Below are 26,170 nucleotides of genomic sequence, written 5' to 3' on the forward strand. Positions count from 1 at the left end.
TTATTTATTTATCCTTTATCGTTTGCAATCCCTGAATGTCCATCATTCAAATTTCCACAATCTCCCACGACCAATTCATCATCCTCCCTCAATTGAATTTAGATATTTATTCAGCAATTTTAATCACACTCCCGACGTATCAAAAAATCTCACCGTTGTGTGTGGCCCCTCGTCTGTCGATTTATCAGTGCCGGCAAATGCACCGATGGAATCGGTATCCATTCTTGATAAGACCATTCACCATTCACCATATGGTACTCACCTAACCGATAGGCAATATCGATTAGAGGGCACTTCCTCGGTTTGAAACTCACTCAAACTCCCCGGAGGGATGTTATGCACACACCAGGGCTCGGGCGTTTGAAACACCGAGGAGGTGCCTCCATTTAACCCGCGCTCGGGCTTTCACGTGTTCTCCTGCGGTGCTGCACTTCCACATGCAGACCAATTACAATAATTAGACGTCCCCGTGGTAATTTACATATTTTTATATTGATTATAACGCTTGGCCAATAGTTTATCAGAGTTGGCGGGAACTAAATTAATGACCATGACGCGCGTAATCGCTCTACCGTGTGTTCTACATAAGTTAACAATTTTTTTTTCTATTTTTTCTTTGATTTTTGATGAGCATTTCGTCATCAGTCAGTTATTTGAATTTTATATTGAAAGGCACCAGTGTAATCATTGTTATTTGGCATGTTGAGTGATTGTCATGAAGACTTCAGTAATAAATCACAATTATTTTATCTGGAGCAGTTAAAAATATCACGTTTTCTCCACTTTCCCGGATTAAAAAGAAACGATTCGTCTTTTGTATCAATCGATGGATCTTCATAATTTATCCAATCCATTATCTTTATGATTGAAAATAATCGATATTCAATAAGGGAAATTAAGGGTCATGACGTCCATAATAACCGAAGATAATTAGTTTATCGTAATTAGCTGCTTTCATTATTTTACCAGGCTGATTAGAATTTTCTTAATTAAAATTGACGATTTTCGTGAAAATTTAATGACAATAGATAACCCGACGGATTTCCATGCAAAAATAATTGGTGCTGCTAATTTCCTGGGTATAATAATGTTCTCCAGTGGCTCATTAATATAAATTACCCCAAATATTTATTTTCCCCGTAATTACGAATGTCCATCGGCTAGCGGAGATCAACACCCTTTGATCCTGATTATCGATCTAAATAAAAGTACTACATGCATCCAAAACTGTTGGAATTCAACATGGCATGCAATATATCAGGTTTACTGTGCCATCAACCCCCAACCCTTTATGCAAAAAGCAATACAACTCTTGTGATCACACTGTAATGTTCGTTCACACGATTGGATGGATCTATCGGAAAATGGAGTTTTGTGTTTAATCAGCGCGATTGTAAATACACCGATTACATTGCGGCTTTTGGTAAAACGGAGCAACTGTATGAAATTTATCGCATTTGAGGGCTGAACCAGTCTAGTGTAAAGGTGGAATTACCGTGTGGATTTTACTCCACTCGCCGATGAATTTTTCGAGTGCCAATGGTCATATTATGGTTGAAGATTTGTTTATTCATCGATACGAATTTCGGTGAATTTAATTTCATTCGAGAGATGGAACAAAACAGCTTTTGTCATTGAACAACTCCATTATCTTCTCAAATATTTACTGATACAGTGCATTGAAAATTCTTATCCAATTATTTATTTCAAGGAGAAATATCTAAACATTTTCCAGTTGAAAAATTCCGAGTAAACAGAAGAGACCTTTCACTGCATTATCTAATCTCCCTCGTTTCAGGAATATTTGAGATGAATAAAATGACATTACTTTTCAATTTGGCCTCACTAATGAGGCGCATTCCCTTCATTTATTTGTGATTTCTATTGAGCATTGTGCCTGACAGTTAGAAGCAATCATTTTAATATATCAGTGAGCGGTTCAGTGCGAGCAATCCCGGGAATTGCTTCACCGTCTGGACACAATCGGGACATCCTGTTTCGAGAGACGACGGGCGGTCGATTATCCTCAGGTTCCCTTGAGCACAGGCCCAACGGGAGATGAGGAGGAGTTTGCGGCAAACCGGAATCCCGGCTGAAATCCACGTTCAGATAGAAAGACAATGGCCAACCGTTTCCAAATCTCAACTTCATGTGGTGTCAATTGCACCCCACGAGACTTGAATTTTCATTTTTAACCTATTCAATTCTTTCTTATCATCCCTCAAAATTATAGGATCATTCAAGAGCGAAGCATCCGCCCAAGAAAAATCGCTTTCGACTATTGACCGATAACAGGAAATTTCCCTCCGTAGAGTTTCTTTTATTAGAAAAATTATGTCATTTTTCTGTCTCCAAACCGGGTTTGGTCCGTCTTCCCCTGAATGTCGGCCTTACTCTCACATACAGGGAGAGAAAAATTATTAAAAAATTACCTTCCTGTTCCGTAATCAAAAAGCTCACTAAAAAAGTGCGTAAATGTTCCATAATTTTTACTGAATATTGTTTTGACTGGCAAATTACGGGACCAGTGAGTAATTTTTCAAGAATTTTTCTCTCTTGTAGAAATCCTTCTGCATCTATACAATTTCCTTTCTTCGGGCATTTTCCCTCAATATATCCCCCCTCGAAAGATCTCCATATGCACCAAATCGCACTGCCAAACAGTCCAAATCCCCGGTAAACTACCGTCGCCAACCGAGCGCCATAAAACCCACTCTATATGCGTGGCCTCCGCTCGTTCCCCGAAAGCAGTCAAACGTATCCTTCCTTTTCCAAAATTTACACCTGGTCGACATCCCACAAGAACTCCATCCCAGAAACATTCCCTTACTCCCTATTCTCGTAAAAAAAAATCGAATGAAGATCGATGGTTCGCCGACTTTTAAACGATCTAATCTCGTCATAAATAATGGAATGCCTTGTGCAAGATACCTGCCGAAAATCTTTTCGAATTGTTCACGGTATTATTAATCCGTTGGAAAGACTTTTTATCACTGGTATAAATAATCCGTGTGGACATTAATTAGTATAAATATTCCTGCGGACGTTTTTACGGCTGTCGAGGTCGTGCATAATGATCTATCTTGTGCGGTGTATGTCAGGGACGATCGCTTTAGCTCCGTTGGACCTGAGATGAACGATCCCAACACACACGTGAGCTCGACCGGGCAAATTACTCATGCGTACGTGTTCACCATGTTAATAGTCACTAGTATGTATGGTGAAAGCATTCGCATGGTGGTGGAAAAATTGAAGGGAATTAATATGACGATAAATACGATGGTAATTATGATTGAGCGGTTGGTAAAGTGATGACGGCTCGGTTTCGTAGATCGAGAGGGGGACATTTTTTTTGGATTTTATCGTCAGAAATATTTTTTGTTTTTGGGGTGAATGCAGTGAGGGTTGATGATTATTTCCGGGGATAAGACCGAAAATTTATGATTGGATTAACGAAGGAGGTAATGCAGTGTGAGAGGTATTTTTCTACTTCAATCAATTGAATTGCACCTGACGTTCGTTATATTTTATATAATTTTTTGATGAAATCGGAGGCTCGAGGGGAAATCTAGGTCTGTTAATTATGGAAATATTTTCCGTGATTTTCAAGGAATTTCATACAGATAAAATTGCTCTCAAGTTCAGCAATGATTTCATTATCATTACAAACATGTTTAATGGCCGTGTTTACGATAACGTTGCATGAATGGGTGAATGTATTACAAAGTCCTGGTGAAAGTACTGAAATCGATACCGTCATAACTCGATAACATCAATATTTCACAATTGGATCTAAGATTTCACGTCGCAACCTAAGAAAACTCATCGATGATTAAATTTACTATTATCACTATCATAAATGGGTTGTGTTCACCAAGTTTTACGACATCCTCTGGGTTATGCCTGGTGGATATATGCGGGTAGAGTGGCTCCACACCCACGTTACGATTTTTATGACACAAGTAGTAGCAAACAGCCGTTACATGTGTTATTCTTTTGGTTATGGTTGCTCGTGTAGGTTACGCGGGGATGTAAAAAGTTTCTGAGCTTTGATTTTCATGGCATGGATCAACAAATGCATCCATGAATAAGTACATGGCTTTTACACCTTGAGATGGTTTTGCAAACGTTGGAAGTGGATTTTTTTCAGTGACAATCTTTATCATCAGGGGATCGGAAGATTTTTCCCAGATAATTTGTGACTAAACCCTCATAACAAATGACCTGTTTTGCCCCCTAACTGTCTAAAATAATTGTAAATAAATGCTCTAAACTGGGCGAGAAATAAAGTTCGGAATTTTTTGGTGGAAAAATTTCTGGAGGAATACAGATGCTGAATTAAAATTGAGGAACTCTCAAAGATTTTTTTCTCTATGGAAGAATATTTTCTTATCATATTAGAGCTTTAAAACAATTCTGCATTGAATCTCTATCATTTTATGGGGAAATCAAAGAAAATTCTAAATTTCAGTTCAGATGTTTGTTAAATATATTCTAGATTTTTCCCATCAACGAAAAATATTAATAACAAGTTTAAAAAATATGATATAAACCGGTACCGTCCGCCAGCCAATATTAACAAGTGAAAGCAAAATAATAGATAAAAATTATTAGTTAATATCGATCTCATCAATTCCCGGCTGCAGTTAGCACCTTCCCGCCTCCCATATTATTTTTCATAATTTCGTTTTGGATCCTATCCTTCATCGAAGGTGAGATCTTGATGATCGATCGGGCCGGTTCCATTTAGGATCCACGAATTAACGAAGGACGACGACCCGCCCGCTGATTTATAGCGATACCGATGAATATACTACCCGTGGGCCTCTCGTGAATCCTACGATCGATCCTCGAGGTACAAACCGTAGAGGTGTGTATCACTCGCTAACATATACACGGATATGTACCAGTGCATACAACCTCAATGCTAGGGTTAATCGTTACTCTTGTACTGACGTATCGAGCGAGGATAATTAATAGCCAATCAGCGATGGTGCACTGGGTGAATACCAAAGCGGTTCACTGGGATATACTCAGTGATGTCTAATGACTGAATGTACATACTCGACGACCGCCGGGTTTCGAATGAATCAACGCAATAATCGTCACAGGACTGATTGCGACGACAACTCGAACTGGAGATATTTTCCTTTCATGCGGGGGGTGGGGCAAGTCTCGATTAAAATAAATAATTTATAGAATTTTAAAGCGGTACATCACCAAACTGCTAATTGGAGGTATTCAGTCTGGAACTTACCTGGAACAAAGAAAATATCGTTGACATTAGGATTAAAAATTTTTAGATTAGAGAATTTCAGAATGAAATGTGATGAAAATAGATTTAAAATGTTGATGATTGAATTAACAGGAAAGAATTAGTATTTATAATGAGTTGGTTGTAATTTTTAAGAAAGGGGTAGTGATTTTTTATCGTTAAAAAAATTTGTTTGCATTTCGAGAGATAGATATTCGCATAATTCACCTTTCAGTGCGAATAAGGTCAATCGATTAATCTTCATTATTTCTCAAATCATAAATAAAAAATTGGCATTTTTGAAAAATTTATCACCTTGGGTGATCCTCAGTATAGAATGAAGCGATGGAAAATTTTTTGTGCCCCCACAAACGAGTCACTCACCACTTTCTCCCGCGATTTATTAATGAAAAAATCTCAATCTACCAAGAAGCAAAAACTGTCCCGCCTAATTGCCATAAACATCAGCTCTATCCATTACTTCCCCGATTTTCCCTGAACAACTATTTTAATAACCCTAATAAAATCAAGCTTCTCCATCAGGCAACATCTCAACCTCAATCAAAACAAACCCGGCTCACAAAGCTCTGTTGATCGCTGAGATACCTAACGACTTGTTTACATCCCTGAATTAACCACTCTTAATCATTATAAAATCGCCATGAAGATTTAAAGCCCTGTCACGTGTGTTTATGATGAGGCAGTGGGATATAAAAATCCGACAACACGCCACTGGAGAAAATTGAAAAACGCCCCGTTCTAGAGTCTTTTCTCGTGATAGAAACTTCCACCATTTTTTTTTGTCGTATTCGACACTGCAATAAATGTGGATATCGCCAGTGGGATTTACCACCAGAATGAAGGGGGGGAGGGGCTGATGGTGTATCACCGGAGTCCTGACTGGAAGATAAAATCCTCGCGGGAGTGGATTTTCCAGGCTAGAGTCAAGATTATCAGGATACGAATGAATCCGGACGATGGGGGAGAGGGAAAAGACGGAGATGGTGGTATCTAGTGCTAAAGTTCACGGCTGGTTTCGTGTCGTTGCGGGAGAAAAGATAGATATCTCACCCGGATTCACGTGTTTAACCACTGAGAGAAACACAAACACGTGGGATCTGAAGTGGAAGTCTCTGGGGATAGGTCAGTTAGCAGTGACCAAACAAACGGCTTTGGGTTTCGGTCGCGTTGTGGATTTGTCTCAGTGTCACATTTTTTTCAGCTTTTTCATTTCTCAGGAAAGCATTTAAGATGTGTCATTCAGCTCTACTTTTGATTATTCCGGAAAAAGTGCAATTGTTTTCCGTTGACAAACCATACGACTTGGACTTTTATGATCTATTTGATTTTTCATTTCACAGAACATATTGTAGAAGAACTAATAAATGTATGTATTATTTTTTATACATCGTGATTATTTTATTAGAATGATATCGTTCTAATTTTATTTAATAAAACTTGATCCATTATTTTTTTGAACTCATGACTGTTTGAACGAGATTGCTAATGCTACGATATTCTTATCTTTCGCTTGCAAAGAAGGAGATTTCAGGAAAGCTGATCTTGACTCTTGATACATGAAGAGATTCCGGGGGACATTGTTCAGGGCCTATTGTTGAATCTTGGAAATTCTAGTTTGACCCCTGACTGTGTCGCACTAATTTGTCGAATAAATTCCTCCTCAATTCTTCCAGAAAAATTTTTCGCAGTATTTTTTCCTGTGCCTTCCCTCATGCCTCCAACATCCTTCTTAATCAAGATCGTTAATGGCCATTTCAACTCAACCACATTTGAGATGCCAAAAATGTACGACAAATATCTCGCAACAAAAAGACGCGAGAAATGTTCTACACATATGATACATATGAAATAGTTGTTGAGACCACGAGGAGATAATACTGCACTCAATCCGTTATGTGCAGTAAAATAAATAGTAAACTGGGAACAGCTAACCAACAAAATATTTCGTAGATGCATAATGGAGATAGACGTCTAGGGAGTGTGCGAATTTAAACTATGGATAATGCAATGCTCACTGCAAATATTTCCCTCTAACACATCCACCACTGGGTGAGGTGGATGAGGTAGCTAAAGGGTGGAATGAGAATTAAGAGAGAGAGAGAAGTGCAAGGAGACGAGGTTTACCAGAGTCGTCGTACCTCATTACGTATGTATTTCTGCATAACGAGATACTCGGGGGCTACCGGCACGTTCTAGAATCGAGGTTTCGATACTCTGGGGAGCCACTCGGAAATTATGCAGCCACTGCCTTCGTGAGCAACTTGACATCGGTGGCTACAGAGAGAGAAGCGCCATTCGGAGGATTTTGAATTCATGTTTCTTTGATTTTCTGGGAATTAAATATGTCAGCGAATGATGTTAATGAACGGTTTGATGGTATTATGCTGATAGATGTGCTTGGGAATAATCTTAATGATGTTTACACTGGGGAGAGTTTGAACACGGTTTCCAGACAAATTCATTAAATTCTGTTTGTCATATTTGAGCTGAGGCTAGACATCAGGATTCTCATTTTATTAATCTCGTCGTGACAATATTGATAAATTAAGATTTTGTCGTTGCTCTGATACAAACATCTCACAGGATGAATTATAAGGATCCATAATTGAGATCCACTGCTGCGTTGTCATAATTTCTGAGATTCAACTTCAGCCATGTGTAGAAAATTGACTTATCATCGGATTTATTAATCACTACTTTAGCTAATGAAAGGGAAAAACATATTCCGTATTTGTCTTATTATATCATATGATAGAAATCACGTGAGAGCTTCCACTATAAATTAGTCGCGAACTGGCTATCAACCGGGTCGTCTTTCGAGTAAACCATGCTCGCGAAAACTATCATCCTTGTCGCCTGTATTGCCACAACGACGGTAAGTAATAACAATTCACTCTACATATTGATTCATAATATATGTATCTCATCTATATAAACAGGCTCTGACCATATCACCACGACACCCCACTTGGGTTTCGATTTATAAAAAATGCTTCTTGGAGATTCTAAAATCCAATTCAGCCAAGATAGAACCGGATCTTCAAATTTGTGCCATGAAAGAAGCAGGAACTGTAAGTATGGGCCCACTGGAACCTCAAAAGAATTCAATACAATTTTATCAAATGTGAGATGTGTAAAAGAACTAAAGATGATGGCTCTCTCGAAAGCTTTTTACTGACCAATGTTAAGGGAGTTTAAGGTGACTATCATTGGCATTGATCAGTAAATATAAGTGAATGGATACCATGATGAATCTTAATGAAACTTTCATTTGAGATTTTTGGCAAAAATGAGGAAAAAGTTTTCTTGGTTCGTTTGTAAAACCTCATGAATTTCATGTAATAGAAGGATGCCTTGATGGTAATGCCTTTCTCAAGGTACTTCTCATTCCCGTTAATGCGCAGATGTCTGAGGATGGAGTATGGAAGGTGGAGCAAATCATTGATATTATCCCGAAAGATGAACCCAAATATGACGACATTGTTTCAGCAATGAGAATCTGTGCCCGAGAAGGTCTGTATCTGTATACGTAATGAATACCAATGATGTAGATTACTAGTATTTGATAGTAAATTATCGATTACATCGTTAATTTAATCATTTAGCTACTGGGAAAACGCCAAGTGAGACCGCTACGTTCTTGCCCATATGTTTGGCTGGGAAGTTGCCCTGTGAGGATGGCCGGTGTAATGTGACTGCAAATTTGCTGGTGGTATTAAATGCCACAATGCTTTCGAGCCCTTCACAGTGAAAATGATTACAAATATGATAAGACGCACCTAGTATTTGTATGTCCAGTTACTGTAAATGAGGTTACAACAGGTCTTCAAGTTTCAAAAATCGATTTCATTGTAATTTCATTCTTTAATTATTGGCAAAAGTAAATATGTATCTGGTATATTTTGTCTGGTGTGCTGTTAAACTAGAATTGTTCAAATTTAACGAAACTTGTCTCATGATATAGTAATAACTTTCAAATGATGGCTTCGACTTGAATTATTAATACCTTAGAATAGTGAAATATTCGTATTTCTGTACATAACCAGAGAATGTCTCACGATATCGCGAAATATAAATATATATGTATGTATCCCATGTCACCTCGCTTCCTCATGTTTTACGTAATCGACCTCATTAAGAATTTACCTAATTTCCTCTATCACTATACGAAGATTATACTTAAATAAATAGTCATGTTTGTACGGGTCAGACATCTGAGGCAATAAAAATTGATAATCTGTTATGAGCCAAGTGCTTCGCATCAATTAGCAGTATAAAAGGAGAGAATTTCGTTGAAATCGTTGTAGTACAAGTATTTCTTATCACGAACCATTATGCAAGCCAAAATTTTGTTTCTTATAACTTGTGTGGCTGTCGTGACGGTTAGTAAATTTCACTATGAAACTCCCATATTGCTCACGGTCTCCAATTACCCGATTCGTCTCTAGGCGGTGGAGCCCGAGGACAACGTGGAGTGGATCTCCATTTCTAAGCTAGGTCCAGTGAAACATGGATACATTGCCAATCAGAATAGACCACAGGCCAGAGGATGCTGTCTGGCGTGTGTCATACGAAGAGTTCAATGGGTAAAGTTGAGACTGAATTACAAATAAATGGGAAAAATAATAAATTAACTAGCAATAAGATCAGTGTTTTCTATCGATATTATCAATCTCAGCTAGTGGATTACGGAGAGGGGCAGATAGACCACATGCTTGACGCGTTTCCAGCGGGAAATTCTGAGGAAAAACGCATTTACGCTGCAATCAGAACCTGCGCAAAACTATGCAAGTATTCATTCAATACATTACGACTGCTAGCTTCAGAACTCACGATTAGTGAATTTCATTTTCTAATCCGGTGTTTTATTTTTCTACTACAGCGACGGGAACAGATTACAAGAGTGCTACTTCTCTACATGACTGCTTCCGTAAGCAGTTGTCATGTGATGCTAATGACAAGTGTGGAGTTAGTTCGCGAATTTGTGAGATGTTTGCCGTGACAGAAACCTAAAATGTATGATGATTCTTATTCATGACTTCAATCATTGCTGTAATGTAGACTTCATATCTCCATTGACAAAAATACAATGACCTAGTTGTCCAGAATCATCAGAGGTATTTCATGCCATAACGTACGTTAATGAATGACCCTCCCTTATTCTCTCTGGAGATAAAAAAGGGAAAGATCTACTCTACTTCAGACGTTTCACCGGACCTCTCGGTGATAAAATGTGAATGCCAGAGCACACGGGAGCATACGGAAATGGGGTTATTCGAGTGATCCTCTAAGTTCATACAGATGAGAGGGAGATTTCTGACAAAGGGACGGGAAAACTCTTCATTATGGTTGAGAGAGATGCTCGGATACTGTACGGGGTGTGTGGAGGGAGATAAGTTGAGGGGAGGAGAGAGTGAGAGTTCACTCTCAACTGTATCCAGAATCCCTCTGACCTGAACTTCCATGCAACCACTACCTAGTTGTTGATTGTTCCCAGTGTAATTATAACTTTGAACCAACGCTTCCACCATCGTTCACCGATGTAATTATCAATTACCGGTTGGTCCTGGCACTCGACGAACCTCACTTTATCCGATCGGGAAACGCGGAACAAAGGAATTTTCAAACTTGCTCAATTTCTGACCACTTGTTACAGGTTTTCTTCTGGTGGTTCGGTTATCTGAGTTTACAAGAAACGTACGCACCTAAAAAACCAGTAAGAATTACGCGATCCCAGCGGTACTGATCTACAAAACGTATTTATTTTACTATTTTAATCGGAAGAATTTCAACGAATTTCGGTTAGACGCAGTTGTTTCGTAATCAGACAAGTGACTGATTAGAAAAATTGTTATTTGTACGAATGAAAGCTCCGTATCACCCATCTTAATTACAATATCCACGTTGAAATAATCCCGCGTCATCGTCATTCTCCCCAACGCCAAATAAAGATGACAATAATTCAAATGCGGAAGTAATAACGCATGTGTACGGTATTATTGCACTCGTAGGCGCCTCTGTGACCGCTCCCCGACTCACTTAGGGGGGCAGGGGGTTGAGATCCACGTGATCCACTAGGGTAATTCGAGGGTTTGCAGTGTGCGGTATCTTTGCGTACACCGCACAGCATCGATCACCAGCCGCGCACAATATTGGCACGATAATCGAGGGGATAGTTGACGGGAGGAGAGAGCAGAGCAAGAGATTCGCTATGGTCCACACGGCTCTAACACTGGGGGCGTCACTATCTGCATAACATTGGGTATGTAACTGAATATGGGGGGCGGTGAATCATACACCAACCCCTAACATTATTCCATCTGAAGAAAAAAAATAGAATATATGGTTTTGGTAAATACGTTAGCTGTCCATATTTTATTGATCTGTTTGACATCAGGAGAGGCCCAGGAAATCGTGGATAATGCGATTTTCATGGCGATGCACCCTCAAGATATCTTCCAAAACCATTACAGCAAAAATTTATTTCTGGTGGATTTCGAAAAAAAATTGAAGGGGTAAATTTTTGTGAAGAGTTGAATATTTATGTGAAAGAGAATAAACAGTAATAACCGGATTGAAATACGAAAAGGAAGGCCACAGAATTTATCTATTGTATAAACAAAGGGAAGGAGGAAGGGAACTGAAAAAGATTTAGAAACAATTCTTCTGTGGATATGAATGAACGACAATATTAAATATTGGGATAATAAACAGATAAACTGGTCAATTGATGGAGTTATAAATCAAGAGGATGAGTCCCCCTTCAGGCCCCAATTGCTCCGAGTTTAATCAGTTTAAGTGATTCGAAAGGGCCGAGTGACTAGGGCTGTAACAGGGGTGGTCCTGGTCTCGCACACGTGGAGAGTCGCACAGCTGCGTGGGTGAGAGCTCGATGGTTCGTGGCCAGAACCATGCAGCGTAACGCATACCACGTAAAATTCCTTTTTGTACCCAAACCCAGGGCGATATTCGCTCTTGCCATTTCGCCCCGTTCGTTGTTTCCCATTACATTACCATACTAATTGCAGTCACAGGCCAACCGTTTGCGATTTATCGATGCCAAATCGGCAATGAAATCGCATTGAATCGAACGAGATAGCTCAAATGGATATCTTATATCGGGTAATTCGTGTAATTAGAGAGAACAATTAGGATCAATTGATTTTATCTGATTATTGGGGTGTTGGACTGGAAGAAGAGGTTGAGAATAGGGTCATTGGGTTCACGGGAGAATTTCCGCTGGAAAACACAGGAAGGCGATCCATTCTACTTTACAATTCGAGGAGAAGCAGCAGGAAACGTTTTTCATTGTGAAACATTTTTCCTCTGTATCACCGTAACTCAAAGAGGCAAAGAGATCCTCTACCAGAGTTTTCTCACTGCAGTTTTCTCATTTTTCCGTTGAAAATTGTCTCGACGTTGTATCTCTTTAGTGTATTATGAGAATATTTGTGCTATGATTTTTTTCAGTAAAGTTCATTGCAATTTTTGGAATGAGGCCCATAATGTGAAGAGAAAATCATCTGTTATTATTCTTCGTATCCTGCTGGTGTTATTTAAAGATGTGCGAGTAGAGGGGGATCAACCAGTTGGAGAGGTATAGAGGTGAATGGAATGAAAGGAGGAATCATCATCAATGGAATTGAATGGAATATTCATCGGAGAAGAGAATACCTCGGGGTGGGAGGAGGAGATCGAAAGTAGGTTCATTGGATTCACTGAAAAATACTGCAGGACAATCTGCTCATCTTCCAAAAGCTCTGGAGATGCAGCGAAAAATCTTGAAACCTTGTTAACTCTAAAATAGTTCAGAAGAGAAATCTTCTGGACTATCTAAAAATGCAATTGAACTGAGAAAAAAATTATCAGATTACTTGGCGATTCGTAGAAGGTAATTTCGAAATAAATAATACCCACTTGGTGACCAAGATTGAATGCGATTTATCACGCGTTTGTCAACGAGACGATTAAGTGCGTTTCAGTATTGGTACACTCGCGGAATGTGAAAATACTTGGAAAATGTATTGTAGGTAGGTGATTGGTGTTTGAAGGGGGTTTGGGTAAAATGGAGTCTGTGTGAAAGGCGATATAAGACGCCTCTTGGTGTAAGGTCGAAATTGATAGATTTACGTGCGGGGCTTGGAGGCGCGTTGTGAGCCACTTTCGAAATTGCATTGGACTACGGTGACATTCCGCGTGGTATCGGAAAGGGGAGGAAGTCTTCAGAGACAGATCTTTATTCTCTCTTTTCGCTTCTTACAAGTGCTATTTTTCTTATTTTTTCCATGTTTTATTTTATTTTTATTTTTATGAGTAGAGGATATACCGAGTTGAGCAACTGGGGAAAATAACGGGTCGCTCTTTTGAAATGCCCCTGGGTACTGTAGTTTCACGCATTTCCAGCCCCCTGGGGGAATTGGATTAAAAACATTATAGAAACCCTCACGCGTATGTACACGGTTCGTCTCACTTTTTATCATTTTATTTCGCTTTCTGTGTGCGATTGCCTTTTGCTTAAGTGCATATTCGAGCACTCATTCGTGAAATGAAATTACAATTCGAGTTTATTTGGTGAATTCAAAAAATCCTTTCAGCTTTTGTTTGTTTGTGCATTTTTTTTTCGATTCTACTGTTCTACGCTCGAGTGCTTGTAGTTTCGTCACTAGATTGAATTTTTCGAGTACAACGTAGTATGCTATTATCTCAGATCAATGGGTTGGTAATATGTAAAAATTCTCTTATTTTCTTTGACATCAAAGCATTTTTTATTTCTCACTTCTGCACAATTCTGGGTTGTAATGCGAGAACCCATAGTTTGAATACCACTGCTGGCCCGGGATCCTTTTAATTACAATAATTGTTTGAATTAAATTTTAAATAGTTGAATGTGCATGAAATGCAAGAGTTTTGAGCCCGAAACGAGAAAAAATAAAATAAAGAATTTTGAACGTATTCTGGAACCCCAGACTTGCCTTTTCGCGTAAGTTTATGATTCAACAGTATCAAGATGTCATCAAGCGCTGTTATCGATCCCAAAATATCCCACCCATCAATCAAAAATCCCCCATTTCGATCATCAAACATGTGCGATACCCATTTTTTCCAGCACCTACACATTTTTCCGAATAAGACGCATTAGGCCGTCAACCTGCTCGGTGATTTTTCTCGAAAACTGAGAGCACACCCCACCCCCTCCCCCAATCGAACCCATTAACGGGCTACCCCACTTAATCCCCAGGCGTATGTCACGATATTCCGACGTACAGTGCAGAGGGGGCCCATGGAAATTGCTTTGGACCCCTCAGTACACATCTCTCGAGAAATATCCATAGTCATGTACCCCTCGGACGACTCGGGGGGTTTGTAGTGGGGAGAGGGGGTGCTTGACGATACAATGGTAGCGGAAAATAGTTACAAAACAGACGTCATGACGAACTGAAACGGGGGATCTCGACATGAAGGAGAAAAAAAAATGTGATCATGCGTAGGCGGGGGTGTGAAAATATTCTTGGGGGCGTCAGGGCGCCCCTCGTTAATGCATAAAATGTCACCCCACTGGATATTCCCCAGAGGGGATACGGCAACCGACGGGATTAAGGACCACGGACGTATAATAATTCTCGTGGTTTGGGTGTGTGCAATTTCGAGGATCGATATACGTGTCATACAGTGCATGGCTATACCATGCATTGTGCATTTACCCATGGCGCCATATGTGCGTATGTAACGCGTTCCTGGAGTGCCGATGGCACAGAGCTGCCTCGTGTGGCTTACCTCACATATATTCTATCTACTAGAAAGTTAAGGGGGAAAACGGCGGAGGGGATTTCGTTGGGGGTACGAAGACGAGAATATGCGATTATCCGATGAGGATCTTGCATTCATTATTTTCGTCCTTAAATTCATGAACTGAGAGAAATGAATTGAATCGCCGAATTAAGAGGATTTTTCATGACTTTGGAAATTAAGTATGTAAGTTTAAGAATTTAATTCTATTGATGATGAAACTCTTCATTCGAATTTACTGTTTATATCCGGAATCATAATACGCGAATGACACGTAAAAAATCGTTGTCGCATTCACTACAAGAAGATAAAATGTTTAAAGTATGTTGAATGAAAAGACGAGAAAATTCCAGCTGGAAAACACCCCTTTATTTCCTCAAATTACGAAGACAGTGGAAAAATGTTTCACTGGGAAAAATGCTCTCTGCATCTCTTCAAGTTTTACAGCAAAACAGATCGTCTTGCTGTGTTTTTCATCATAAATTTTCCGGGAAATCCAATGAATCTGCTTTTAACTTCCACTATCCACTCCATTATTCCCATTTTCTCATTCTTCACGTCAGTAAACAGTCTATTCAATCCTAATCCTTTTGATGATAATTTTTCTCTCTTCCCATTGAGGGCTATATTTTCTCAACTCCCCCAGCCACTTCCCCTTGGACATCTCAAGATAATCATAGTATCGTAAAATAAGAATCATAACGCGTGAATCATCTTACAAATTATCCCGCTTGTTTATCGTGAAAATATAACTGGCAACATTTACGTATATAAATGTTGATGTTACATTGTTGAATTGTGATTGTGTATAGTTCCATTATGTATCTCTTAGACGCCAGATAGCTATACTTTATTCATGTATTCATTGAATCATTGTCGGATATATTTAGTTATAACCCAGGGAGAATGGCATAACAGAGAGGAAGCGACACGCCTCTGTAATGCTTGAAAATTTCATCTCCACCCATTTGTGTATTTGCTTTTATTTCATCTCATGATCATAAATGAAAAATGGAATAACGTGGGGTGAAAATGAAAAATAAATTTGATGCAATGGGAGAAGGTCACGTGCAGTTAGAAAATATCACCCCTCTCGATCTTCACGATTTTATCTTCAAGTCGGGATCACTCGAGTTAATTATTATTATTATTATCATTATTGATGAAACACTGTATCCTGCGATGATATCGATAATTCGATCTTTACGATCGATTTAACGATAATGAACTTCATACTAAGCCCTTGAAAATGTCATCGACTTTATATCAGAGCTCAGAGTGACTAATCCAATTTGGCCTTCATATTATCGCTTTTTTGGCATTTGCTTTCTTGTTTCTATTTTTTTTATTGCATTTAGAATATTTTTAAATAGAGTTTGGAGAATATTTTTAATCGGGAGGGTGTCGGACATTAAGAGATACCGAGAGGAACTCCACGTTTGACGATAAATTCGGGATTTCACGGAATAAATTATCATTTTTTTATTCTAATCGGAAAAAATCAGGATAGAGGAATAATTGAATGTCGCGCTTTACAATCGCCGAGTGATTGAAACAGACAAGCTTCATGCCCCTAAGACAACAGGCGTGTAATGAGTGTTATCAAGAGTCCCACAATCGCGCGTTAATTTATATTCGGTGGGTTACATTATCATATAGACGAGTATTTCACGTCTACACGGGTTATCGGCTTTTCCCGTACACCGAGGGGTTGTATCAGCGAGGATGAAACACTTGTATGCGTAAGAGAGGGAGAGAGAGAGGGCTCATCAGTGCATCATGGTCATCATTATTGTAGAGCACGAGTTGAGCGAAATAGCGCTTTGTTTGATGTAATATTCTTCATGTACTATTCCATTTTGTACTAATAATTATAAGGAAAGAACTTTGTTCTTTGTGATGTCAGGTTTTTGATTGGAATAAATCAAAATTTCGGTGGAATTGAATTTTACCCCATTCTATTGACTTCTTCATGGAATTTTGGATTCTCAATGCCAAAATGCGTTGAAATTTTGGAATAAAAATTTTAACAACACTCAGCAAGGCTCACCCCTGAGAAAATCCCAACAATTCATCGATCCAAAAGTCTTAAGCTTCTAAAAAAATCTCTGTAAACCAAATGGCATTCACTATCTACCATCAATTACTTCCTTTAATGAGACCGTTAAAGCTATCCATCTTTCGATCACCCGGCAATTTTTGCCCTTCAATCCAACGAAAAAATCTCCGAATAAATTCCCTCATTCCGGCCAGCAAAAAAAGACGAGGCGCGTGCAACAAAATCGAAGAGATAAAATCAAAGTCATCGTGAGTGGAAAATGTACACCCATACACAGACGACGATTGAAAGGAGAGGCCTACAGACACATGACGACAAAATTCTCCCTCGAGGGGTCCCCCTATCTCACTCTATCCACCTTCTGTGGTGGTCGTATAGTGGTATAAAAGATATTAATCTGAAAACGGTAGCTTGCACCGCCAACGAGTGGAGCAACCTCAACCACTTCCAATGGGCTTTCCTTCTTCTTAACTCTATGTGTGCGTTCAACAACTGTTCACTTGGTTGTGCCGAGGAAACAGAGAAAGAGACCGAGATCCATGGGGGAGATTGGTTGCAACCCCATTCACGGAATAAACGTGAGTATATGAACGTGCTGAGGAACACTGTTGCCTCTCTCTGTTTGTTAGGTGGATGCGCTGAGCGCGGGGAGAGAGGATGAAACAGGCAGGACTTGTTAGTCAAACTAATAGACGTGGGGAAAACCCGCGTGTGATAAGCGAGTGTATGCACTCAGTGAAATGTGCTTCAGAATCGGGTGTATAGCCTGTTGTTGGTCTTGGTGAGATCGATCTTGTGGGCTTCAGAAACGGGATTCGATTTCCTGGTGCATTGGAGGCATGAAAAAATCGTTTTTCAGGATGGGGAGAGAAAAGGCTTTCAATGCGGAGGAAAAAATGGTGCAGATGAGGGATGAGAGTGGTCAACTTGACTTTGTGATGAGTTCTCCCTCTTAGAAGTTAAGGGAGATTGTGAAATGGTTAGAGAGAACTTTCTTTTCGCTCTTTGTTTTCTCTTGACCACTTTGTTCCTTCAAATACAAGTTTACTTTACTCGGTCGAGAAATTGGTGAATTTATTGTAGAGAATTCCGACGATTTCCTGGACTCTCAAAAAATGTATTTTCCTATGAATAAATAATTCTCCAAAATAACGCGCGAAAAAAGCTCCTCATTTATTCCCCAATATTAGCAAATTGTGTTTTCCGCGCAGATAAAAAGAGCAAAAGCCCTAAAAGATCTTCAACCCTACTGAAACTGTCTCCTCATCCCTCCAATATTTTTATCACACTGTTAATCTTGTGTAAATTTATTTGTCAATTATCGTGATTCAAGTGGCCTCACTCAGTATTTACAATGATTATGACTTGTCCCACGGAATATCTCCAGCAAAACATGAATGGCCACGAGTATCTGTCTCTCACGAGGGAAATGCGGAAAGGAAGAGGGCAGTTCGACCATTTATCCGTACCCCTATACACAGAAATCCTCGACCGTTGGTGTGAAAATCCCTCCGAGTGTTGGTGAACACGGTCGCATCGCGAATCCATTAGTTGAGTGAACAGTGGAGAGAAAAGAGACGGGAGGGTGGGAAAGAGGTGTGCACACTTGCTCTATTACCTCCAGGGGCGAATGGCTTCCCTTCTCTCACTAGTGTCTAGGCAATACCCCACCTCCTCACACCACTCTGTTCCAATTTACAACTGTCCTGTATGCCCTCATGATATACCAATTGGTGGGTAAACGTTTTAAAATGCTTAAAACGCTGGATAAAAAAAAATGTTAAAACAAAATGGAAGAAAAAACTAGCTTTTTCAACCTGTGGAATGTTCATTAAATCTCAAATGAAGTTTTCCATGTGATTATTTCCCGATTGTTCATCCATTAAAGGTAGAATTGTAGCTTGTCAGAAAATTGATGTTAATTTTCAGTTTCATTAATTTCTATCATTAAGAAAATGAACAAAATGGAGGTGATTTAATTATCCTGCATTTTTTCTCAACTAAAGGGCAATAGCGATGCTTAATTGATATTGAAGATGGAATGAATGGATTGCGTGGAGTATGAGATGAAACATTTTTTATTCCGTGCGATGAAGATTGAAGAGATAGGGGTGGAGAGTGCTTATTAAGTAATTATTAAAGATTTTTCCTTCAGAACAGGAACATCGCAATTTTATAATATTTATTTTACGTTTCGGCGGTGAAGAGATAATTTCTGTACTCGATAATCTGAATATCCTGGATTACTCATGAATAATAGGGAAATTAGCCGCCTGGAAAAACGAATAATCAAATGATCTTCTCATAATTCAATCTATGCTTGTTAATTACATAATGAGCTCACCTCCATCCCTACCCATGTCTTAATCTCCCTATACTAAACAAAAAGATCTTGATTTTACGCTTCACTCACCCCATTCATTCTGTCTCTAACCTCAAATGAAAAGTCTCTATTCCGCTTCAACGCATCATTGAAAAACGTTCAACGCAACAAAATGAACTCCACATCACTCGTCTCCCTTGAAGAGACTTAACAGAATTGAAAATTTCTCTACCAAACCGTAACTTCCACTTGGGAAAATAACAAATCGAGAGAAAATGGAATGAAAAACTTCATTCGTGATTTAATGAATGTTCCACAGGTTAAGAAAACTGGTGTTTTTTTTCAGTTTATTTTACTATTTTTTAAATTCACTGTTTTAAGTTCCTTCAAACGTTTACCCACCAATGGGTATATCATGAGGGCATACGGGGTAGTTGTAAATTGGGACAGAATGGGGAGAGGAGTTGGGGTATTGCATAGACACGACTAGTGAGAGGAGGGAAGCCATTCACCCCCTGGAGGTAACAGAGCAAGTGTGCACACCTCTTTCTCACCCTCCAGCCTCTTTTCTCTCCTCTGTTCACTCAACTAATGGATTCGCGATGCGACCGTGTTCACCAACACTTGGAGATGTTCTCACACGGACGTTTGGGGATTTCTCTGCATAGGGCGCACGGATAAATGGACCAACTGCCCTCTTCCTTTCTACATTTCCCTCGTGAGAGACACATACTCGTATCTATACCCTCTCTTGCTGGATATATTCTGGGGGTATATATCGTAATCGTTGTGCATACTGGAACAGTCCTCGAGGCTTCTGGATCATCACAATTAACAAGGAAATTGGAAGATGTCGTATTCTGCTATGAAATTAACGAAGATAGGACAGAAAAGTTTTGGTCAAATTGCTTTGACACAGAAAGTTATTGTCATTTAGAAAAAAACAGACTACTGCAAACTTCAATTATGGATTATTTCATTAGTTTCTTTGTTGTTCATTTGGGCAGTTTTCGAAAAAAAATTTTCGATTGAGGTCATCGAATGATTGCCACAATTACACGCTTCAATGTGAAAATTTATATTGTCATTAAAACCTCATTAAAATATTTGAAGTTTTATATATTTATAATTAGCTCAGAAATATGTTGTCGCCTAATATAAAATTTACACGATCGTATTATCTCTGTAATGATCATCTTTTCCCAAATTTCGACACTAATACGGTTGTAATAAGAAACGAGCATATTATCGTAACGCAAATGAAATCATTTGATAGCTGCGTAGTTTCGGCACATATAAACGTGCTCAATTTTATTGAACAATCAGTTTAGACTTGGAAACAGTACCATTTGGAAACTCTACGAATCACTAGAGTGACAATAATATGGAGCTCTTAAACATAATCGGTTTTCTCTTCTTGGTATTCCACAGTGTCATGTCTGGGAAGTTAAGCAACAGCGATGACTTTACTACTGATCTTTTCACAACACCCGGTATGCAAATATAATCGATTATTCTATTCTCCGATTGAAAATAAAACCAATACTATTGCATTATTGTCACAAGATTTCACTCAAATACATTATCCATCGAAAAAAATTTAATCAAAGTAAATTGGTTATATTTCACAAAATAATATTCATGTTATGGATATGAATATTATTAATACAATTGTGAACTTCTCGATCGGTTAAATTCTCAGGAAATTACTGAATATTTCGCTTTAACACGAAAAGAATCTTTCACATTTGACATCTAGTTCTTGGATTATTAAAAAATGCTGTTGATTTTCAAAATGTTTGAAGCACAGAGTGCATTTATTCTTTATCAAGTATTTCTCACTCTTTTAATGTCATTCTACAGCCGACATCTTCCCAGGGGTGAGGGAAGCCGCGATACAGGGGACGATCATGTGTGCTAGTAAATGTTTTGCTGACATTTTTTCGGACATTACGTACTTCACCTACACCGCTGCCGAATCCAAATGCACTTGCAAGTAAGTGAATGAATTCCACGCTTGAAAATTAAATCATCACTTATGTACTAATGTATCAATTTGCAGTGATCAATTCGGTAAGATACTTGCTACGGAAATGAGCAGACTGGATTACGAATCTCCGTCCAAAGCTGTAATTACCTGCGCCGATATGTGCTACGACCGAAATCCGACTACTGTGGGTTATGTTGCTTACGACAGACAGCATGAAAGATGCTTTTGCCGGTGAGTTGATGAGTCAATTCATAAATAAAAAGATTTTTGAATGTACTACATAATTACCCAAATTAGTTTCTCTGGAATCAGGCAAACATTTGGAAAATTCAATTGAAATGTTCTTCTAGAATCGAAATATGTATGTAAATTGACATGGTAATGTACACAATTGCGCATGAAAAAAATCAAAGAAGTAGCCAAAGGCGAGAAGCCATGTTTAGATGAGGCGCGATAATTTCTTTTATTAGAATAATTTAGAATCGATTTAAGGAAATCAAAATCAGTTAATCTAATTTTCAAAATATATTGAAAAATACCGGAAGCAATCAAAGACTTTGTTTATTGTAGGGATTATCATGTATATCTTAATTTACAGCGATGAATCAGATGAAATCATCCTGAATGCATATTTAAATGACTTGGAGAACGCGAAGATGTGTTACGCTGAGTGTTCAAATGGAGCCATCAAGCCGAAGGAATTTCACTATAACAAAAGGGAAAAAGCCTGTGACTGTTATAATCAATGAAATGCAAGTACTGACTTGTATTAACGCGAATCACCGATGAATTATCTATAAACTTGGTGGTAAACTTAGTTCGTCAGTGTAATCCGCTGAATTATTGCAATAAATTGTCATAAATTCATGTTTATGTTGAAAGAAGGTGTATTTGAAGAAAAAACTTGCAGATTAAAATCATATGGAACACTGGAAAAGTTTTTTCCCTCTATTTCACAATTTTCCTTGCCTCCCAACATAAGAAAGTCACGACGAAGTCAAGTTGACCGATCTCACCCCTCATCTGTTTCATTTTTCTCTCCTTATGCAATCCCTCTTCCCTCACAACTTTGAAAAAACTATTTTTTCATCTATTCAATGTACCAGGAAATTGAATCCCGGTTTGAAATGCGAAAGATCGATCTGACCCAGGCCAATAACAAGCTCTGTACACGATTCTTAAGCGCATTTCACTGAGTCCATATGCTCGCTTATCACACGCGGGTTTTCCCTACGTCTATTAGGTTGACTAACAAGTCCTGCCTGTTTCATCCTCTCTTCCCGCGTTCAGCGCATCCACCTAACAAACAGAGAGAGGCAACAGTGTTCCTCAGCACGTTCATATCCTCACGTTTATTCCGTGAATGGGGTTGTAACCAATCTTCCCCACGGATCTCTGTCTCTTTCTCAGTTTCCTCGGCAAGTGAACAGTCGTTGAACGCACACATAGAGTTAAGAAGAAGGAAAGCCCATTGGAAGTGGTTGAGGTTGCTCCACTCGTTGGCGGTGCGAGCTACCGTTTTCAGATTAGCATCTTATATGCCACTATATGACCACCACAGAAGGTGGATAGAGTGAGATAGAGGGATCCCTCGAGGGAGAATTTTGTCGTCATGTGTCTGTGGGCATCTTCTTTCAATCGCTGTTTATGTGTGTATTTTCCACTCAAGACGACTTTGATTTTATCTCTTCGATTCTGTTGCGCGAGTCTCATTTTTTTGCTGGGCGAAATGAGAAAATTTATTCGACCGTTTTTTTGGGTTACGCGGGAAAAATTTACAGTGGTCGAGAGATGGACGGCGTTAATGGTCTCGTTAAAGGAAGTAATTGATGGTGACATTACACTTCCATTGAACTATCAGGGATTTTCTTAATTAGAAATGCATTTACTTTATAATCATTTTGAGAAATTGAAAAAAACATATTCCGGCATATGTTCTTGGATTTTCAATTCTTGGAAATATTTTAGTGTCAACAATCGATTCTGTTTCCTAGTAAAATAAACCCTAACTTGTATCCGAATTTCGTCCCCTCATGCCATTATAGCAACGAAATATCATCAAAAAACCTGGTGACAGTCGATACAGACCGAGGTATCGCCACCTCCCCATGTATTCTCCCAATCGTTAATTTAGAAACTCAGCGACTCACTTCCAAAAAATAAAAAAAAAAACAACGTCATTAGTCAATGAAAAAAATATTTAAAATGAATGAAGGTATGAATATCAATGACTACTGTTCCAACGTGAAATTAATGTACAGGTATTACAAGTTGTCTCGCCTGAATGACGCCACGAGGGGCCAGTACCCGTGAGGGATAAAAGAAAATACACCGAGAGAACGTTGAGGGGGTAACGACGCCACGATGAATACGAAGGCATTGATTCAATAATAATGATGTTACGCGTGAAACCAAACCACACCAACGTCTTGAGGTATAAAATAGAGTAGAAGGATGAGGGATAGAAAGTTGCTGAGGGGAAAGGTAAAGCGCCAACGAGACACCGATTTTCCTAGGTAAATGTCATTATGGTGGAGGGATTATGTAAATTTCCTCGTTATCCGTCCTGGCCGTAGTTGCAGGCAGCTGAGTAATATACCCAAGGACACTGTTCATAATGCTGATAGAGGGAGGATGAGGGGGTGGGATAGTTCACTTGCGCCCGTTGTTAGACATTCTAACGAAACGTCTTGGAAAGTCGAGGGCATTAATCTTCCGAGAGAGGCTAACGCGTTCCCTTATCGGCCCTGTCCAATGAATTGGCGGTGGTTATAATCGGGGTAAAAGCTGCTACAGTTTTATTTGCCTTTCATTTTGGCGGAGAGAATGAGAAAATTGCTGCCGGGGTGAAGTGCGGGATAAGATGGGGATGGCATCGATTTTTCAGTTTCATTATTATGAAATATTTGTTTGATTAGTACCCGCACATGGAGATAAATATTCTATAAAAATTATGTACGCGATCCGTCATTCCAAATTCTAGTTTTTTGGTAGCGTCCAGACATTTTTACGGAATATTTGTCACCTCGAAAAAAATTGCAAATGGTATTTACGATTTCGTCTTCGTATATTGAAATAAAATATTAAGTCGATTATGAAAATGGTTCACAAGTATCGAAAGTTCTCATCTTCCTATCGGTTAACGGTTCATGTTCACTCACCACCACTTGGAAAGTTCTCGTAAATAATAAAATTACCTCTCCCTTCTCATCAATATTACTTGAGGCCGCACGACTGCCCCACTGGGGAATTCACCCGGGCCGTCCAATTGAGCCCACATCCCAAAAAGCACATTTATGAGTACAGAGATAGTCCAATAAACCGAATTAATCTATGAGAGAAATACCGCAGCCGGGTTATTTGAATAAATTAATTTATGATATTTTGAAATGAGTCGAGCAGGAGTCAACTCACAGTTCAACAGATCGCCGAGTCATTGACACTGCGGCGAGGCTCGAGCCGATGAATGTTGGAATTGAATTGAATTGTAACGTTCATTAATTACGTCGCCGATTGTTGTCATTGAGCCAGGAGACAAATGAATCGATGCGGATGATTGCATTCATTGAGGTTCTCCCCTTTTTTTGCTTTCCAATGAAAATTTTTCGTAATTTTTCCATGAACTCCATTGCGAATTTTTCAATTTTAGAGACGATACGGAAAAAATAAATGATTTAATTTCACTACTTAACAATTACCTTCAGACTCAATAAAATTTCACGAATTGAAAGTGAATTTCCAGTTTCTGCGAAACAACTTAGATATGAAATTTTCGACGCACGATTACGTTAGTCGTCACGTAATTTTTACTCCAATTTCGTCTCCGTGCATCGAATCTCGACACAAAATTTGTCACCACCAGAATCCTCCGACACGTCGAGTGTTGATCCAGCCCCACTGATTTAAATTCAATCCATAAATCTCTCGACGTCCCTCTTCCGAGCTAAACTCGCTCCTAAACCACTGTAACGCGTAATTAAGGGCCTCCGTAGAGATTCGAGGGTGCGATTAGTCACCCAAATAGTGATTCGGGGATTAGATAAGCGAGAAATGTATAAATGGAGTGAGTCCGTTCAAATGCACTTCACTATGCACCGCACGAAAATTTCATTTCATTTTTATATTTTCTTCATTTTTTTCATTGCAGGCACGAACTCGTAAATCATTTCGCTTAACGATCACCGGAGGATTGGCCCTCTTTTGAGGGGGCGGGGAGAGAACTGAACGCGTGCGGGGGCTCTAATAAGAATGCTGCATGGATCATAACGTTTGTACGCGAGAAAGTACTCCTCTTTCGAGTAGTGAAGCGTGGTAAATACTTTGCTCGTTATGATTCCCGTTAAAAATATGGAGAGGATGGAAAGAAGGGGTGGGAGCGTGAGAGTGTTAATGGGTGTTTTTGTAGACGACAAATTGTCATGGGGCGATGTTCCGGCTTTGTGGATTAATGTTACACTTTGTGGGCATTATTAAGTTGGCTGCTATTGTTTTTCTTCCAAGTAGAAAAACATTGGATTACAGAGCTTTTAAACTCATTGAAATAACTATTTTCCCCAAATTTTCATTCACTTTCAATCAACAATTTTCGTATGAATTCTCTGCCACTTTGCAAGGTCCACGGTACTGAGTTTATCTCTGTCAATAATATCTTGAATCCCAGGGACCAGTTGAGAATAACGACGGTCAATTTAGCCCTCAGATGAGTTAAACCGTTCGCACATTTCACATTCCACTCTC

At 39.1% G+C, this 26,170-nt stretch overlaps 2 protein-coding genes across 3 annotated transcripts in view; one reads left to right on the forward strand and one right to left on the reverse strand.

Annotated features, from left to right (window-relative positions):
• The window catches only part of Sli (slit), a 255,780-nt gene that overhangs the window by 41,126 nt on the left and 188,484 nt on the right, over positions 1–26,170 (reverse strand). The window lies entirely within an intron of this gene.
• Positions 6,614–9,425, forward strand: LOC135170055 (uncharacterized). The gene is made up of 4 exons (XM_064135599.1): positions 6,614–8,150; positions 8,215–8,346; positions 8,680–8,788; positions 8,881–9,425. The coding sequence occupies exons 1-4, from the start codon at positions 8,103–8,105 to the stop codon at positions 9,024–9,026; spliced, it is 435 nt and encodes a 144-aa protein (XP_063991669.1). The 5' UTR covers positions 6,614–8,102; the 3' UTR covers positions 9,027–9,425.

This window comes from Diachasmimorpha longicaudata, chromosome 1 (genome assembly GCF_034640455.1).
Source record: "Diachasmimorpha longicaudata isolate KC_UGA_2023 chromosome 1, iyDiaLong2, whole genome shotgun sequence".
Lineage (NCBI taxonomy): Eukaryota > Metazoa > Arthropoda > Insecta > Hymenoptera > Braconidae > Diachasmimorpha > Diachasmimorpha longicaudata.

Excerpts from the sequence above, each read along its gene's own strand:
- LOC135170055 (XM_064135599.1), top strand. The coding sequence starts at position 8,103 with ATGCTCGCGAAAACTATCATCCTTGTCGCCTGTATTGCCACAACGACG. Across the intron at positions 8,347-8,679 it reads CCATGAAAGAAGCAGGAACT|ATGTCTGAGGATGGAGTATG; the intron begins GTAAGTATGGGC and ends GTTAATGCGCAG. Across the intron at positions 8,789-8,880 it reads GAGAATCTGTGCCCGAGAAG|CTACTGGGAAAACGCCAAGT; the intron begins GTCTGTATCTGT and ends TTAATCATTTAG.